Below are 18,926 nucleotides of genomic sequence, written 5' to 3'. Positions count from 1 at the left end.
CAGAGTTAACAATCATATAGTGACCCCTCATGTTAGGAAACCACTTGTCTCAAGTGACTACAATCATCTAGTGACCACTCATCCAGAATGAATATGATACATAGTTTACTGCTGTAAAAGCTATTGTTATTTTGCTGTAGGACTGTTCACAAACTCAACATATCCTAAAAACTATTGTTATTTTGCTGTAGGACTGTTCACAAACTCAACACATCCTAAAAGCTATTCTTATTTTGCTGTAGGACTGTTCACAAACTCAACACATCCTAAAAGCTATTGTTATTTTGCTGTAGGACTGTTCACAAACTCAACACATTCTAAAAAACTATTGTTTTTTTTGCTGTAGGACTGTTCACAAACTCAACACATCCTAACAGTCCAGCTTAATCCTCCCAAACAGGTGCTACAGCTAATCCATCTTTACAAACTCACAATTGGAGAAATAATTGTAATTGGCCAAGAGATCCTTACCGTTACATTTCCACTTTTCATTCAAATAGTTTATCAAACAACACCTGAAAAGCACATTCTGTCTTCATGCTATCTTTCTCCCCTCAACAATAAACACATCTCATAACACCATCCTGCATCCTCAACAATTAACACATCTACTCAGGCAGCTTTCTTTCTCTCCTCAATTATAAACACATGTTTCCATAAACCAATCTTTCTCCTCACAATCAGTGTAACATTCTCTCATAACGCCATGTTTTTTCCCTCAATACTTATTGCCACTGCACGTTGGCCTTTTCCAATCTTCTTCCTTTCAGCAAAAGATCTTGCATGTTTTTCATATCTTGTTACATCTTTTTTCCTGGATGACTGTGAAAATATAATTTTGTAAAATGTATTAAAATGCTAGTTATAATTTGCATTATCATATAACAATATTTCCACTTCAATCATGAATCTTAGAACTTCCAAATATTTTTGTTTTCATCGATCATTGCTAGGTTGTTTCAATTTTGTCTTTACTTCTACAAAATATCACAATACCGTATACTCTAATGTCTGTATGAGATGGAACTTAAGCAATGTAGCAATTTGTGATGTTTGTTAATGATATTGTATTACCAATGAAATTCTCCAAAAAGATGGTACTAAACAGCCTTAGCTTGTTACCCAAGTATTTTCTTCATTTAATGATCTGTTATACAAGATAGTTTTTTCAAAACAATGCCTTAATCACTCTCTATACAACTCCTTTATAAAGATAATACCACTGTATATTCGCCCTTCACATTGGAAATCCCTATTTGCCCAGTGTTGATGCCTCCACATATACTCTTAATACTACACATTGTATACTGTGTACTTATATTACTTCTCATCACTTATTTAATTTCCATTCACTAAGGAGGGCAAAAGAGAACAAGTTAAATCTGTGGCGATTTTTTCCTGGTATATAATATAGATATACAACTATGGACATGTATCTATTGTTTTTATTTCAAATTCAAACAATTAAGTACAGATCACATATCAAGATAACACCATTTTTTTCTCTTTTTTGTTTTATATTCTTAAGTTTATGTTCTACTAGAAATCACATCAAGTTTGAAAAATGTCCTTATTAGAGGCATTTTTTGTGAATTGTACCATCCAGTCAGAAAAAGACAACTCACTTTGACCATCTCCTCAACCTTCCACTTGGGTCGTACAACATAATCCTTGTTGGAGGGCATCGGAACCCTCGCTCTCATTATCCAACCCTTGTCACCTGGTCGCAGGGCTCTAAAATATCAAAGTAAAGATAATATTTTACAATATATAAAGATATCTGATTTTATGCAAGATACTTGTCAAATTTTTTAAAAGGTACAACAAAAAGGAAAAGAGTTGAATGGAATACAGTCCATTTTGATTCTAAACATCTAAAATGAAGCTTTGAACTTATACTATCAGCTTTGAACATTGAATTACATTTTAATTTAATGACTAAAATAAGAATGCTTGGGGAATTTCAAAATTACATCAGAATAACTAGATTTCATTACGAACAGAATAAGAAAGATCAAATGTATTTATATTTCATAGACTATTTAAAGTTTTTCATTGATCAAACTTGCAACTGAAATTGGAGGGAAGGATCACTTACTGTTGATCGCCTGACAAGGCATTGTCGATGTCTCTCCTCGGCGTCATGCCCTCCGTACTGTGAATACACAAAAGGTACCTCTGTAATGTCCTCCGTTGGATTACTAATTACATATCAGGTAGAAATGGCTGGACAACATCTAATGGAAGGTTAATCATAATTATTTATAACAGTTTACATGTTTCGGCACACGTTACTTAGGTCACTTTTTGAATCGTCGTACTGTTCTGAAGAAGGCATACCCAGCGTGCCGATACACTTGTCCAGCCATTTCTACGTTTTGTACTGGACTTGTGTATTCCATTAGGAATCCATCAATGGAAGACTATCGGAACATTTGAAAGATTTGGATACGGACGTTGGATCTAGCTTGCTTGGAATTAATTACATATAAGATTTTTTTTTTTTTTAATAAAACGTGATTCTTGTGTCATTTCCATACAGAAAGATCATTTAGGTACTGAAAAGTTTTATGACTACTTAGTTTTGAAAACATATTTCAAAAGACTTATTTTCAAGATTTGAATTTACCAACAAAACAGTTACTGAAAGTATCACAAGTGGAAATGTCTCCAAAACAAATAGCACTGAGATATGTGTATTTATGATCCAATTCACTAACAAAATATTGTAGAATACATATCTCGCAAAACGTGGGTGATTTACACTACATCGGTAAATGTTGCGTCAACTACCATGTATCCTTTTGTTCCGCTGTTACCTTAATCTCCGTCTCTTTGGCAGCTGTTCATAGTCCCTCTGTTCCCTTTCTTCTTTGGACAACATCTTATAGTTGGAGGTGAGGTTGAAAATTGGACGTGACCAGTCATCTAAATTGTAAATAAGTATTATGTGCATTAGATATTGGAAACAGACAAGGAGGAAATAAAGAGCATTGACTGTAACTGATTGATTTAAGCAAATAACATTCAGAAAGATGTGTCTGTTATTTTTCATTACTGTCAAAAGGCAAACAGGCAACTCCTCATTTGTCAATTAAAAACAACAGACTGTCTTGATGGGATTTTTCCATTTTACTAAGTTGCCGCTATCTTTATATGACCTCAGATGTTGAGAGGTTGATAAATCCTGAATGACAAATAAGACCTAGCAAAAACATGACTGATGAATGTACAGGAGAACCTTACTTATGAGTTTGCCGCAGCGTTCTTTATTATTCTTGGTTTCACGTGGGTGTTTGTACAGGTACATGACTGCCTTGCCGATTCCACTAGCCTTCAGGCCTTCATTACTCACTGATGGAAACTGTAGACAAATTATACATGGTGAGAATTCTGGAAGGAATACTATATAAAGGTATGAATGTTATATTAATTGTGTGGAAGAAAATGGGTTAAATTCACTCTGATATTCTGTCATTCTTTGCCATATCCAGAAAGAGTAGCAATTCCTGAAGTAACCCAAGAAAAACCCTGCAATATTAGTGAAAGTGGAATGGTTCAATATAGACTAATATCTGTGGAGTCTACTATTGTTTACCTCCACTGTATTTATACAACAGGGAAAAACTAGAGGCCCAAAGGGCCTGTATCACTCACCTGAATATTTAAGCAGTCATAGCAAAATATTCTCATTAAATATTATACTGTTCTACAAATATTTCACTCGCACACTTTGACGACTCCATCGGTTGAAACTACCAGTCAAATATTATGATATGATTCTATGCTTTTTGGTTCTTCTTCGGAAGTTGTGCCAAGTGTTTGACATATTTTTCCCTGTGACCTTGTAAGTAAGTCAAGGTCATTTTCCTTAAATTTTATTGGCTCTATCCCAATAAGCTACCAGCCAAATCTTATACATTCATTCCTTTTGGTTCTACGGAAAAATTTGTTTAAAATGTTGTTGACCTCTGTGACCTTTAAAGTAGGTTGAGGTTCTTTTCATTTGCAAACTTTGGTGAGAAGCCACGAGCCAAATAATATGATTCTATGCCTTTCGATTATTCAGAAGATTTTGTTTGATGTTTTTGACATATTTGACCGCTGTAACCCTGAAAGAAGGTCAAGGTCATTTTCATTCCGAACTTTGTCATGCTCAATCTTAAGAAGTTACCAGCCAAATATTAAGATTCTATACCTGTCGATTCCTTCGAAGAAGTCGCTTGAAGTGTTTGACCCTTGTAACCTTGAAAAACGGTCAAGGTAATTTTCACTTTCAAACTTTGCCAGGCTCCATCCGAGAAATCAAAGCTACCACTAAAAATTGTATCTGCTAAAATTAGCACTATTACAGTTAATGACTGTCAAACCTTGCTAATCAAGCCACTACAAGTTTCACAGTCCAATGACTTAAGCTGGTAACAACAGTGGTAGAATTAACAAGGCTGGACTGAAGCCACAGTGATATCAGAACACTTACGTCATGTAGGTGTTTCAGGAAGGTATCCCTGATCTGGAGGTGAGGAAGACTCTTATCTGGCAAAGGAGCCAGCCACTCCTACAACAAACAGTCAATAGTTGGTACGTGGACATCAAACAAACATGTGGTGTTTGCATTTTTCATTCATTAATTTAATTTGAGCATTCTAAAAAAGGTTTAGATGTATTATACATGAAATTGCACTTAATATAATGCTAAAAGCGATCTACTTCAATTTCAAACCATTTGCATTAAGAAAATGAAATTCCATCTTTATATATACTGGAAGAATATCAAAATAAGGTGATTAGCTTATTCCTCATCATGGGCTTATACAGCACATTTTGTATGTGTTTTAACTGATTTTTCCAATAGAGAACGAAAGTCCCTTTCCCAAGAAACACACAGGATACACAGTGTTTTCTTAAGAAAAAACATCACATTGCCTAGATAAGGATGCCAATTTTTTTTTTTTTATTATTCTTATAAAGAGAGAGAGAGAGAGTTCCAGTTAAACCAAGAGTTATACTTACTGTCATTGCTGACAACACTCCACAGTCCAGGAATGCTACGTGTAAATCTGACCTGACAAACAAAACGGTCTGGTCAGTAATCTTTGTCAGTAAACAGAATTGTACTTTTTAAGTACCAGAGTTTACAGCCTTATTCTTAAGAGGCTGTACAGCCTCGATTTCTGAGATGTGATTAAAGAACAAAAATACAGGTATGGACAATTTGGGAAATTATCTACCAAAGTGAAAATAAGCTAATGGTCAGCAACCTTCAAAACAGTGTTGAAGTCGCTTGATAATTGATACTGAAGTCTAGTGCAAAAAACATACTTATTGGCCAAGGTACAATGCACAAAACAAATTTTCATTTTGACCTTTGACTCTGATCATTGTCTTGATCATTACAATAATGCATTAGAATTGGCAGAGTAATAATATCTATTGAGTGCTGATCACTTTTTATCAATACACTCACCCATAAGGCTGTATGCAATGAACACTACATTTAAATAACATCAGAATTGTGATAATAAAAAAAAAGAATAATAACAAAAGGCTTTATTTATTCTTGATAACATATTGAGCATGAATATAGCGAAGCTCATCTTACATATGGTTAAGATACAATGTATGATAAAATGTACAAAATTTACAGCTTTAAGAAATATACATGTATAAAATACAGGATAAGGGAGGAAATCATAAATCAATTCAAGTAAAATTGCTTTGACAAAATCTTTTAAGTTACTATGACATCCGCTTTGACCACCACAGATACAAGATGATGTCACATTTAAGTAACATGGAAAAGCATCAAATTTATGGAAAATAATTCAGTTTTGAAAATGATCTGTTCTTATTAAATGCATTCAGGTTGACAAATCACCATCTAAGGGAGATAATCATTTTGATTTCCAGTAACAAATATTATTTTTGTTCATATTTAACAAGCATCTGAGAGTTTTAACTAAAGGTAACAGTAAATGTACAGGATACTTACTTTTTTAACTGAGAATTAACATCTGTGAGATACTTGAGTTTTCTTGTTGCTGGTTTCTTTTTGGTGTTCAGCTCTCGGTCAGCCTACAGAAGGATTAACACAGATATCAAATCACAAAGTTTGGTCTCTAAACCAATGATGTCCAATGCTAAGTCTAACCAAAATGTACAAACAGATGACAAGACCAATACAGAAGTATTAACACAGATATCAAATCACAAAGTTTGGTCTTTAAACCAATGATGTACAATGCTAAGTCTACAAAATGTACAGACAGATGTACAGACCAATACAGAAGGCAAACAGTTAATCCCCAACACACGTGAGTTTTTTAAGTAGTTATAAAGTGAAGGAAGGACAATATTTCAAACAAAAAATAAGCAGAGGACCTTAAACAAATTCCTCAAACATTATTTTATGAAAGAAGTACAGTATCACCGAGTCTCATCAAAGTAAGAATGAGTTTGATTTCATCAAATACTTACCATATTTATCCTACAATAGCACACACTTTGACTCGACGCATTGGGGGTTATCGTGACGCAGTGGGGGTTATCGTAAGACAATGCAACAGCTTAAGTAAGTACTTTCATTGAACTGTATTGGATCGGCTTATTACAAGGCACTTGCTTATTGCCAGATAAAAACATAACTAAAGTATTCAATGTACATTAATCTTTTGAATAGTGGTGGTGGGCTTATTGCTGGACCATGCAATAGCAGGTCAGTATTTCTACTGAACTGTATTTGATGTGGGTTGGCTTATTTACGGATAAAAGAATTAACCAAAGCATACGATGGTCAATAAAACATTTGGTGAAATATTTCAAAATCTCAAAGGGAAATACAAAAATGTTTGCATTCTGGCATGAATTTCTGTTGTCATACTATTTCTTCTGACAACACAATGGACAATATTAAACATGCTACATATTTTTTTTATCTAAAAATGTATTTGATGGTTTTCTTTTCAAACTGTATAGCAGCCAGAGTATAGTTCAGAATTTGATGGAACCATTTGGTCAATAAAATAAAATGATATTAGAGTTTCAGAAGATTGGTTGGATAGTACATGGGGGTAGCGTATAGAAATCTTTACCTCGGCTGCTTCTTTCATCTTTTTTATCATGTCCACTATAAGATCATCATTATCGTTAATTATTTCAAAGTCTTTCCTCTTCGCCCTGTTTTTTCTGTTTTCTTCTTTCTTCTTCATCATCATCACTTCAAAGTCAGATACAAATCCACCGCCACTAAAACAAATATCAGAACAACCAGATAATAATTTGACACGATATGATGAAAATGCCCACAAATTACATACTTTTTATGTAATTTAACCCTTTTATTTATTCATGTATGTGCCCATTGCGATGATTATCTTCTTGCTTAATATATAATGGTGAATGTAAGCCATTTTAGAGTAATTTTACAAAGTATATAGGGAGCTATATAAATGTTGTATATTATTATTATTTTTAAATTGCAAAATTAGGGCTTATCCTGTAACTGACCAGGGTGGGGACTCCAGCTTTTTCAAAAGAAGGATACCAACTGAAGTGGTTTTATCCAAACAGCCATAGAATAGAACTGATTTGAAATATTTAGTGATTTGTGTTTGTAAAGTTAACCACCAAAAGAAGTGATCGATTTCCCATAGACCATCATCAAATTCAAGTTATTTTCAGAAAAAATATTTCTTATTCTTCTTTATAGATTAAATTACATTCCAACAAGCAGGGTAGTAAATTGGGAATACACAGTTCAATTTAGCAGACTAACAAGTAAACAAAATGCATAGTAGATAAAATTGAGAGCAGTATGGGAAATATGATTTTACCATTTACCTTTGATAAGAAAATACAGGAGCATGATTCTACATTCTACAGTCTGGGAAGAACACTGTTTATCGACTTGATATCAAAGAACACAGTAAATGTTTACATACTTATCATCCCGGTTCACGTCATCATCTGAATTGTCTTGTACACCTTGATTTGCGTCAGTTTCTCCAGTAGGTTGCTCTCCCGCATCTTCATCGTCATCAGACAAAATTGCTGTGATATCAATAATAAATCATCATCAAAATTTACAAGAAAAACAATCTATAACATCAAGGTTGATTTACATTTCTAATAATTTCATTTTACTTAGCTTGATAGGATATCTTAGATTTTTTTAGAATCCCTGCACCACTACCAGAAACACTAGCCATGCATTTGAAACATTGTGGTTTTTTTTATAAAACTATAGCTTCGGTCGATCATTTTTAAATAAACACAAACTTTACACAAATTTTACAAAAATAAATCAAAGATGAAACAAACAAAACAGATTCAATAACTGTGTTACGAGTGTATAAATGTAATGGAACCAGGTCAGTATTCAAACCCTGAACCATTGATAACAATGGGATCTCTCTAAATAACTGTGTTACGAGTGTATAAATGTAAGGGAACCAGGTCAGTATTCAAACCCTGGACCATTGATAACAATGGGATCTCTCTAAATAACTGTGTTACGAGGGTATAAATGTAATGGAACCATGTCAGTATTCAAACCCTGGACCATTGATAACAATGGGATCTCTCTAAATAACTGTGTTACGAGTGTACAAATGTAATGGAACCAGGTCAGTATTCAAAACCTGGACCATTGATAACAATGGGATCTCTCTAAATAACTGTGTTACGAGGGTATAAATGTAATGGAACCATGTCAGTATTCAAACCCTGGACCATTGATAACAATGGGATCTCTCTAAATAACCTGACTGTATTGTCAACAAAAGTACCCTCACCCAATCCGTTAGGCTGTTTTCGTTTAAACTGGTCCGACCACAGTTGTTCGTTTATTAAAATAAGGTCGGACCTAGTAATCGTATGCTGATTTATACCCGAAATTGTTACATTTATAAACGGACAAACTGTTTGTTCCGCATAAAGTTATATCTAAAACTAAGGGGAGGTAACACTAAATTTTAATTTTCTACATTTCCGTCTGTATTGGAACACTGATATCCATAAGATCGGATCTTATTTACATCATTCTCTGTATAGGTCTAATGGCATCACATGTTCAAAGTTTATACCATAGACAAAATGGACGAGTTTACATCACGCTACAGTTTGTCCTCTGTGTGAGCTCTTCTCATCAAATGTGTATGTAAACTGATGTTTGTGAACATATCGTAACATGTTACACATTAATATTTTCCAAACTAATCGATCTATCAAACATAACTTCAGGAGTCAAGGTCTTACTGGACTTTTTCTTTTCCTTTTTCTTATTTGCAGCTTCTACGTCCTCTTCTCCAAATCCCTACAAAGGAGTGTAAATTATATAGTAGTAAACATATAATATTCTCTTACCATAAACCAGAAAAAAAGAAAAGAATATTGTAATCAAAAGCAATTCATTATTGACAAATTTCTTTTAAATGACCAACGGGAAGTACATTGTAAAGTGGGAGTCTTCCCTTTCACAGTAAAAGGCAATCCTCTTCAAGACTATTTTTTATAATACAGTGTATATACCCCTCCATCTTTGATGTGACTGTTAACCCTTTCACCCCTAAGTAACTTGAGTAGACTCTACCATACATTCATCTGGACGAGTCCATTATGGTTTACAGTGATGAAAGGGTTAAGTCATTCTATTCTGATACACACAACTTACATCATTTGAAAATCAGGTTCTTAGGTTCTTTTTAAGTTACAAGAAAACAAAATTGTTCTAAAATTTTGTTAAGCCAGACATGATATCTAAATCTACCTCAAACTCCTCCTCTTCGTCACTGGAGCCAAAAATATCTGCAATCAGCTCGCCTACTTCTGACCTGTAATAGTAGTAGGGTTTTGATACAAGTCACTTAATGAAAAAAAAATTTAAAAAAAATGTGTTATCAGGTAAAAGTTCAAAGTCTCTGTCAAATCTTCACTACATTTAAAAAACAATTACATATGTTCCAGAAATAACCGTATGGAAAGGGTGGTACGCACTTTTTCAGAGACACTATATATATTTATCACCTATCAAAACTTTTGAGTAATTTGATATCAGGAATTGTATGCAGATCTGTTTTTTAGTCCTTGCCTAGGTTATCTAAAATTTAATGACAGGTATATTCATCAAAGATAGACTGATTCAATTCTACAAATCTCTAATAACTTACTCTTTGTCACTGTCATCTTCCTCATCACTTCCTTTAGCTTGAAATATAAAATCAAATACATGACAAATTACTTTGTATTTACCAACAAACAAGTAAACATCATGAGAAATGATTCTCAAAACATCTGGCCACAAGTGTAAGCCCCCAGCCCTAACAAAGTCTGATCAATGCACCAATTATGTCTATGTATTACAATTCTATATTATAATATAATGGCCAACTAAAGCAAATAAAAACACATGCAGGCAAACAGAACTAAAGTCACGTTTTCAAACATCAAATCCGCTACCACACAGTGCATCCTCCAAAGTCCCAAACTTATGGTAACAATAAGACAATATATTACTATCAAAATCTTTTTTCATGTGTAACAAAGAAATCTCGGGCCAGATACAGTCATACATGGATCTTTAAATTGGCTTACTTTCTTAGGTATAAATACTTTGATTAGATAGATTCTTTCTGGGTCCCTTTTCATTTTCAAGTTTTGGAATAAAAATAAATAAAAATATATATATATATATATAATAATAATAAATTTAACTACTCACATACTAACACAAAAAACAAAAAAAACAAAAACAAAAAAAAGTATGCTAATAAATTATAATAATTGTAATAATTAGCCAAGCATAGTGAAGAGCCAAATCTGAGTACAAAAAAAAAATGGTTACCATGTAATCGTGGCTTTCAGTTGACTCTTGACATTAAGCAATTTTAGAAGTCAAATACAAATTTCGCTGAATTTTGGTGTCAAAATCATGTCAAATAAATTTGTCCTTTATAACCCAGGAGTCAAAGCTCATTTTTGGGAGTCAAAACATACTCCCAAGGGTCTGTTTTCTGAAAGCCTTGGTAATTATTTCTGAGATACAGTGTAAGTTCATCATTTTGATATATAAACAGTTCAATTAAAAGGGTTCACTAGCATCACTTCAGAACGAAAAGCATGCAGATGTTAAATGATTAAAAAAAAAAAAAATTGGGGGGAGTCAAGAATATACTCTCAAGGGTCTGTTGAAAGCTAATTGAAAGGTAATTATTTCAGAGATAAGTTCATCATTTTGATATATAAATAGTTTAATTTAAAGGTGTTACTTGCATCACTTCAGAATGAAAAGAATGTTGATGTTAAGATGTTAAATGATTAAAAAAACATTTTTGTGTTTCCTAAAGTAAAAGAAAATGATTATCTTTTTACTGGCTTCGCCCCACAAAATGGGTATGTAAGTAAGGAAATGGACAAATATAAGTAACTATCCTACCTTTCCTTTTGTGTGACTTCTTTGCTCCCTCATCTTCACTATCTGAGTCAATACGTCGGCGTCTAGCAGGAGAGCCACGGGAACTTTCACTACCTGATCTTGAGCGGCGAGAACCTGGACTTCCACTTCTTGATCGTGATCGTGAACCACGACTACTACTTCTAGATCGAGAGCGACGGGATGCAGGACTTCCACTCCTAGATCTGCTTCTTGACCTTGAACGACTTCCACTTGCAGAGCGACTCCTGGATCTGGAAGCTGGACTACCACTGCGAGATCGCCTACTTCCAGTTGGTGATCCAGGTACACTGCCACTTCCTGTTGGGGAATGAGGAGGGCTGCCACTTCCCGTCGGAGACTGTGGAGGACTGCCACTTCCTGTCGGAGATCTTGGTGGACTAGCACTTCCTGCAGGAGAAGCAGGACTACTTCCTGGAGACATTTCTGGAATTTTTATTTCTGATGGAGAAGCAGGACAACTGTTGGCAGGAGAGTACATAGGGGAAGCAACCGGTGAACCAGGAGGACTAGCAATTTCTGCAGGAGAACCTGGGGGGCTTCCATATTCTCTAGGAGAGCCGGGAGCACTCCCAGCTGGAGAGCCAGGAGCACTGCCTGCAGGTGATGCTGGACTCCCACTTCCCATGGGTGACCCTACCGCATTGCCAGCTGGGGATCCTGGGGGACTGCCACTTCCAGCTGGAGAATGTGGAGCACTTCCAACAGGAGATCCGGGAGGACTAGCACTTCCCATCGGTGACCCCGGTGGACTGCCACTAGGGGCAGGGCTAGCTGGCGGACTATCTCCTGGAGAGGCTGGTCCACTCCCTGGGGACATAGGGGGTGTTTCAGGAGACAAAGGTCTGTCTCCATCAGGTGAGCCTTGAGGACTCCCGTCATATGATCCACCTCTGCTAGTAGGGGAGGCTGGACCCTCATCTCCAGAATGCATCTCCTCATCCTCCACAATATCCTGTTCTACCTCCTCCCTCTCCACTTCTCCCCCGTCACTTACATACTCAGCATCCCCGTCATCAGCCCTTATCCCACCCCTTTGGGAACCCGTCTCACTTCCAATGTCTGAGTCATTTCCTTTGGCATGGTCAATATTCATCATCTGTTAAATACATATTTATTGTATTTTACAACAACCAATTCATTAGCAGGGTTTGTACAAGATTTTTACTATGAAATTCAAGGCTTTTTGGGGACATTTAAAGGTATTTTTCAGAAAAATTAAGACCTAAAATCTCCGGCTTAATTTGCACTGTGTAACCTGGAAGTCTGTAAGCTCACCATATAAACACCAATCACCCTTATAACACTGATTGGTCAGTCCAAAAATCTAGAAATTTACCATTTTTAAGAGAATAACACCACAAACCACCAATATTAAAATATACAATCATAATTTAATGAACATTTAGTCAAATTTAAGGCTCATTTTTATCCTTTTTTGTTAAATTTTAGGACTTTCAGGGCCTTTTCATCAAATTTATGACTTTTTAATGCCAACCCTTTGTTTTCTGGGCCTTTTCCAGGCCTGTGCAAACCCCGATTTGTATAGTGGACACTGAGATAACCTGGTTCATAGCATTAAATATCAACCCAAGTTGTACCTATCATAACATTTTCCTAAATTACCATCTAAAATATCATATATATTTTTAGAAGACAAAAGTAATTTTCTACAATAACCACATTACACCTCTGAATCTCTTGATATACTAACTATGGTACAAAGGAAGGAATCCAAGCTAGAAGATTTACATTACTCACTTCATTGTCCTCCTCTGGTGGTCCTTCCCCCTCCAAATACATGGGCTCATCCTGCACTGGGGTGCTCCCTCCACTCCCTACAAAACCAAATTTACACAACTCAAGTGTATTTTAATAACATTATAGAGACCTGTAGCCAATTCAATTTGAGATCAGACATGCATGTAATATACTCATTGCTTTATAAAGAGCTAAAATGTTGGCCTCAGAAGCGGTGGAAAGAACATGTCGCACAGTTTAATTGATAAATTATAATAATAGTAATAAATTACTGCAACCTAGTAAATTACCTTGTTAAACAATGTGTTAAACCTTTAAACCTTACTGAAGAAGTAAGATCATCTTTTTCTTCCAATTTATTCAGTTTTTTACAATACAAAAATAAACAGGCCCTATTCAACAAGCTGAAAAATGTTTCCAGCGGCTAGGAATGTAATATAATTTCATTCCCTTTCAAACCGCGCTGGTATTATATATCAACCCAGGCAGCCATGTTGTGAAAGCATAGTCAACGAACTTGAACGAACGGAAGAGCTAGAAAGACATAGACATGCATTTTATGCGTTATATTCATAATATACTATATTTTTGTGTTTTTATCATATCTGACATAACAGATAGCTCCAGTTTTAGTACAGATGAACACACGAGATGTGTAGGTCCATACTTTTAACTGTTAATGTTCCCAGGCCAATAAAGGTTATTGTTGGCAGGATCATTTTTCGTTACTAACAACATCATATTATTCACACCTTCCTCATAAGTTTTCATCTCAGCTGACACACTTTCATAAATTATTTCACTACTGTATAAAAATGTAGATACTAGAACACTGATAAGTATAGATAACTCCAACAAGTCTTACTGCTACATTTCTGACCGATCGCCTCATTCACTTTCTCAAAGTGGCGTCGCACATGATAGATGGGTTGCGCACCACTTTGAGAAACAAAACACTAAGAGTAATAATTGATGTAGTAAATTTTAAATAAATAGCATTATTCTATAATATTGACATTGCATTATTATTCCTCATTTTCTTGCCGGTTTCTTTATAATTCTGTTTTTTTTAATAAATACAAATAAAATAGTCTGACTAAAGAAAATTGATACTTTTAGCAAATACTTCAGCATATTTTTTCCCAGGAATGTCTTCATAGAAATAAATGAATAAATGACTGAGAGTAAATCAATTATAATAACATTACGACCAAAGATATTTATTTTGTCAAATTACTCATTAATTTTGAAATCAAAGATTTATTTTTATAATTCAATTAATAATAAAGCTAGTCTAATGAGGGTGAGCCTAATTGGAAAGGGGAGAAGAGATTATCAATTTGTGAGAACTTGATGTTCCAGTCGTATTTGTTTATACCTCTCAATGAGAAACGGTCAAATGCATGTGTAACAGTAAAATGGTGATGCGTAGCGGCTCAAAATTCATGCGTAACAGTGTATGCATGTGTTTTGGGAGGCTGCGATATGTTCATGTTTGTATCCTTGTGATTAGACTATTTTCTTCAGCAGTCCAGCTCTACCCCTATTCAGCATATACGTGCTATTAATGACCTCTCTTCCAATACTTCAGATCATTACCCTGTTATCATAACGGTGAAGGGAACCATTCCTTCGATTCTCACACCAAATCATCAGTTCCCTTAAGGAACAAGAAAACGCCATGGAAAAAGATTGATACTGACTACTACAAAGCACAAGTTTCAGAACAAACACTGAAGGTACAAACCGACTCTTGAAGGAAATTCTCCATTGAAAAGGCGGTACAGGATATGAATGAGATCTTAAGCAATGCTGCGAAAGCCTCCACTATTGGTGCTCCAAGTCATAGACGTAAGACAAATTGTCTCAGGGTGTGGAATAAGAACATTGCGTCCTCTATACGTAACTCGCGTAGATGCCACTGGGAATGGAAACTCAACGGTCGGCCAAGTCATCCAACCAACCCCTTGCTTATAGCCAGGAAGCTTGCGAAGCAGGAGCTGAGGAAACATATAAGGAGCACGTCTGCACAGAAACTCTTGCGTGACTGAGAGGAGATCATGTACGCTAGATTAAATGATCCAGGACGTTTGTACAAGCTGATAGGCAAGCATCGAGGGAAACTGAGAGGGTGTATATCCAAGCTTAAGGTGGGAGATCATACTTACAACGGGCAGGAAGTACTATTAGGTTGGAATCAACATTTTGGCTCGTTAGCATGACCAACTGACATTCCTCTCATTGATGAAAAATATGCAGAGCTAGCCAAAACAGATGTGGATACCATCTCCGATATCTGTCGTAGTAACACAGCAGACATTACATTTTCCAGGGAGGAAGTTGCACAGGTCATTCTTTCCCTAACTAAGAACAAGGCAGAAGATATTTATGGTGTGGCAACAGAGCACCTACAATACGCTGGTGAACGGGTACTGGATGTAGTGACTTGGATCGTCAACTCCATCATGAAAGCTGGATTCGTCCCTCCTGCGCTGAAGGAAAAGTACTATAGTGCCAGTTTTCAAGAACAAGGGGAGTAAATTTGAGGCGAAAAACTATCGTGGGATCACTGTGACGCCAGTGATAACGAAGTCCTTGAGGCCTTAATACTGACCTCCATAAGACCGCTTGTAGCAGAGATCCAAAATCCTCTACAGAGAGGTTTCACAAAGCAAGCATCACCTCTAATAGCTGCCACTATACTAGAAGAAGTGCTACGAGAGGCCAGAGCCTGTAAGAAAGACGTCTATGCAGCTTATCTAGATGCCAAATCAGCCTTTGATGTGGTAAACCATAACAGCCTCCTCAGGAAGCTATTTCTAGCCTGACTAGACGGTAAATCATGGAATGTAATACAGGATCTCAACTTTAGGACGACTAGCTGTGTAAAATGGGATGGCCAGTTATCTGACAGCTTCCAGGTATCGCGAGGAGTAAGGCAGGGAGGACTGCTTAGTACTGAACTCTACAAAGTCTATGTGAACGACCTCCTCAACCGTATACAGAGCATAGGACTAGGCATCAAGATTGGTACCAACGACTGCAGGGCACCACCTTGTGCTGACGATGTTACCATACTGGCTCACAAACCAAGCTCCTTACAGATGCTACTGAATGTTGCGGTAGATTACAGTTCTTGGAAGAGATATATACTACAACCAGAAAAGAGCACTGTCCTGATGGTTCCGTCATCCAGTCGTTTGCGTAATCAGATATGTACCCCAACGTTCATAATCGGCCCAGATCCAATCAATATCCGGACCAGGACTACACATCTGGGGATCCAGCAGGATGTTAAATCGACCGCTGCTGCCACTGTCGAAACCAATATACAAAAAAGCCAGGCGTAGGATATACAGTCTGATGAGGCCAGGGCTACATGCATGTGGTGAGAATGGACTAGACCCGATTACATCACTGCAACTGATTACTGTGTATGTGCTCCCCATTCTCTTCTATGGGCTTGAAATCTGTCTCCCAAAAGGACAACAATTGAAGAGACTTGAAATCTTCCTGAAAAAGATACTTAAGCAGATCCTGTTTCTTCGGGTAACTACGGCAGATGCAGCAATATATGTTTTGACAGGGATTCTCCCCGTGGAATCTCTACTTCATCAGAGAGTCCTAATTCACTATGGAGCGATGACTCGACTTCCTCATACTAGCCTGGAAAGGAAATTTGCTTAAAGACAGCTTCTCCTTAAGGATGAATCCTCCAACAGCTGGTTTCAGGAACTAAGAAGGATTAGTAGACTGTACAACCTACCAGATCCTTTATACACGCTTGAACACCCACCATCCTCATGTAAATGGAAGGGGTGTGTGAGGAAGGCTATTGACTCTCATTGAGACAAAGGAGCATTTACCGTAGACTCAAGTGTGAATCCTTGTGAAGTGTGAAGAAATTAGGAATCGTTCTCTTGTACGAATAGCTAAGGCAATTCAGCTATTAAAATCGATTTGGATATGAGTAATGATGATGGGGCGCGCGACCGTGTGAACTTTCACGCCAGGAGCCTCTGCTATTCGTCGCACATTAAACGGTTCAATTTACTTCGCCAGACAAAAAACAGACGTATTCGCTAATCACTATAAAAACAAAATGTTATAAAGGGACATTTTATCATATTAACTGTGTGCGATGTGTGGTTCGCGGTTAGAGACATTCACCCCACCTGCCTTTAGTATACCTGTTTGGATGCTGCTAATGTTGTGTATATAGTGCTTATTAACTGTATATAGCTAGTCCTTGGAGCATGCTATGAACTCTCTGTTTACATTAACACCAGTTGCTCTCTCAAATTATCTAGGTCGTGTAAATAAGTTACTACTCCAGGCGCTGAAGGTTCTCCTACGTAGGAGGGATCTAAAGGATACAGATAGCGGGGAACTGCATGATGCCGACTTTATAGTGCTACCTCACTGAAACATACTGTCAAAGACACCCAGCAGGACACCCCAAACGGTCACATCATAATGACAACGGGGGAACCATTTGTCCTACTCCTAAATTGCTGAGCGTTAAGCAGGAGTAGAAACTAATATTTTTACAGACTTTGTTATGTCTCGGCCAGGGGACAGAACCCAAAGCCTTCTTCACAGGGGTGAACGCTCAACTAAAGGCCAAAAGTGAGGCATTGTCAAGGGGACATTAGGAAAAAGAAAGTTGTTTAAAAAGAAGAGAAAAGATGAGATCCCAAATTTAGTCGCCTCTTACGATTATGCAATCAACAGAATGTCAGTCGATATCATGTTTACACGCTCTCAGTAGTAAAGCAAGTATAATGATCAAGAGCGTTTTCCAGATCTGTCAATCAGCAGTCAGGAGCTATTTCGAGCGACAATTCTGCTCGGGAAACTGACCTTAATTTTGTTAAGTTTTTCGGGTACGTAGATGTGAGGATATACATTACATTTGAGAATATTAAAAAAGGCTGAGAGTACTGTCATCTGTTGGAAAATATGAAATAACAACCACAAGCTCATTACTGATGGTTACTTTGTTGCGTCCATAGTTTATGCCGTAGCTGTGAAACTGTTGAAAGAAATGAGTACATCAACAACAGACATTTTTAAACGCCTGACAAATTACCAGTGTATTCATCTTCCTCCATAGCAAGTTAGCACCAGGCCCGCTATTCTGCGTAAAAAAACAACTGTTAGATTCTATATTGCAACACGAGCAATGTCTCGTTTATCAACAGGAAGTAAATATACAAGCGCCACCTAGCGTTTAAAGAAGGGGCGTAAATCTTACCAACCCACTTCTAGGTGGCATATCACTAACAGTCTACAGAAAACTAATTTGTCACTGAGAACATAATAACGTGATTTTCTTGGGCTGAACGGCGCTGTTTATTGTCTATTTCAAAATGTCACTCAGATGGATCTGAAGTTTTTTTTTGTACAGCAGTTGATTTGCGAAAAACATCTCATATTTTGGTAGAAATCAAAGATTGAATCATGAATTTTTGTTAACTGTTACTGTTTTACGAATGATACATCTATCAAACAATATAAAATAAGATATCTGAATGGTGTACTATAAAAGTAGTCTGAGATAAGATATCTGAATGGTGTACTATACAAGTAGTCTGAAATAAGATATCTGAATGGTGTACTATACAAGTAGTCTGAAATAAGATATCTGATTGGTGTACTATAAAAGTAGTCTGAAATAAGATATCTGAATGGTGTACTATACAAGTAGTCTGAA

The 18,926-nt window shown here is 36.4% G+C and overlaps 1 protein-coding gene across 1 annotated transcript; it reads right to left on the bottom strand.

Moving 5' to 3' along the window:
• Positions 1–237: 237 nt before the first annotated feature.
• LOC110465280 (IWS1-like protein) lies at positions 238–18,428 on the bottom strand. Its single transcript, XM_021520990.1, has 16 exons — positions 18,303–18,428; positions 13,211–13,287; positions 11,432–12,548; positions 10,167–10,203; positions 9,767–9,830; positions 9,256–9,313; positions 7,941–8,049; positions 7,092–7,245; positions 5,993–6,075; positions 5,014–5,065; positions 4,481–4,558; positions 3,247–3,364; positions 2,820–2,928; positions 2,099–2,155; positions 1,626–1,734; positions 238–822 (listed from the first exon to the last, which is right to left on the bottom strand). The coding sequence occupies exons 1-16, from the start codon at positions 18,322–18,324 to the stop codon at positions 697–699; spliced, it is 2,370 nt and encodes a 789-aa protein (XP_021376665.1). The 5' UTR covers positions 18,325–18,428; the 3' UTR covers positions 238–696.
• Positions 18,429–18,926: the final 498 nt, after the last annotated feature.

The sequence above is a fragment of the Mizuhopecten yessoensis genome, unplaced genomic scaffold, assembly GCF_002113885.1.
Source record: "Mizuhopecten yessoensis strain PY_sf001 unplaced genomic scaffold, ASM211388v2 scaffold11069, whole genome shotgun sequence".
In the NCBI taxonomy this organism is placed as follows: domain Eukaryota; kingdom Metazoa; phylum Mollusca; class Bivalvia; order Pectinida; family Pectinidae; genus Mizuhopecten; species Mizuhopecten yessoensis.
Note: the sequence above shows the minus strand (reverse complement) of the source record. Positions and strands in the feature narration are given on the sequence as shown.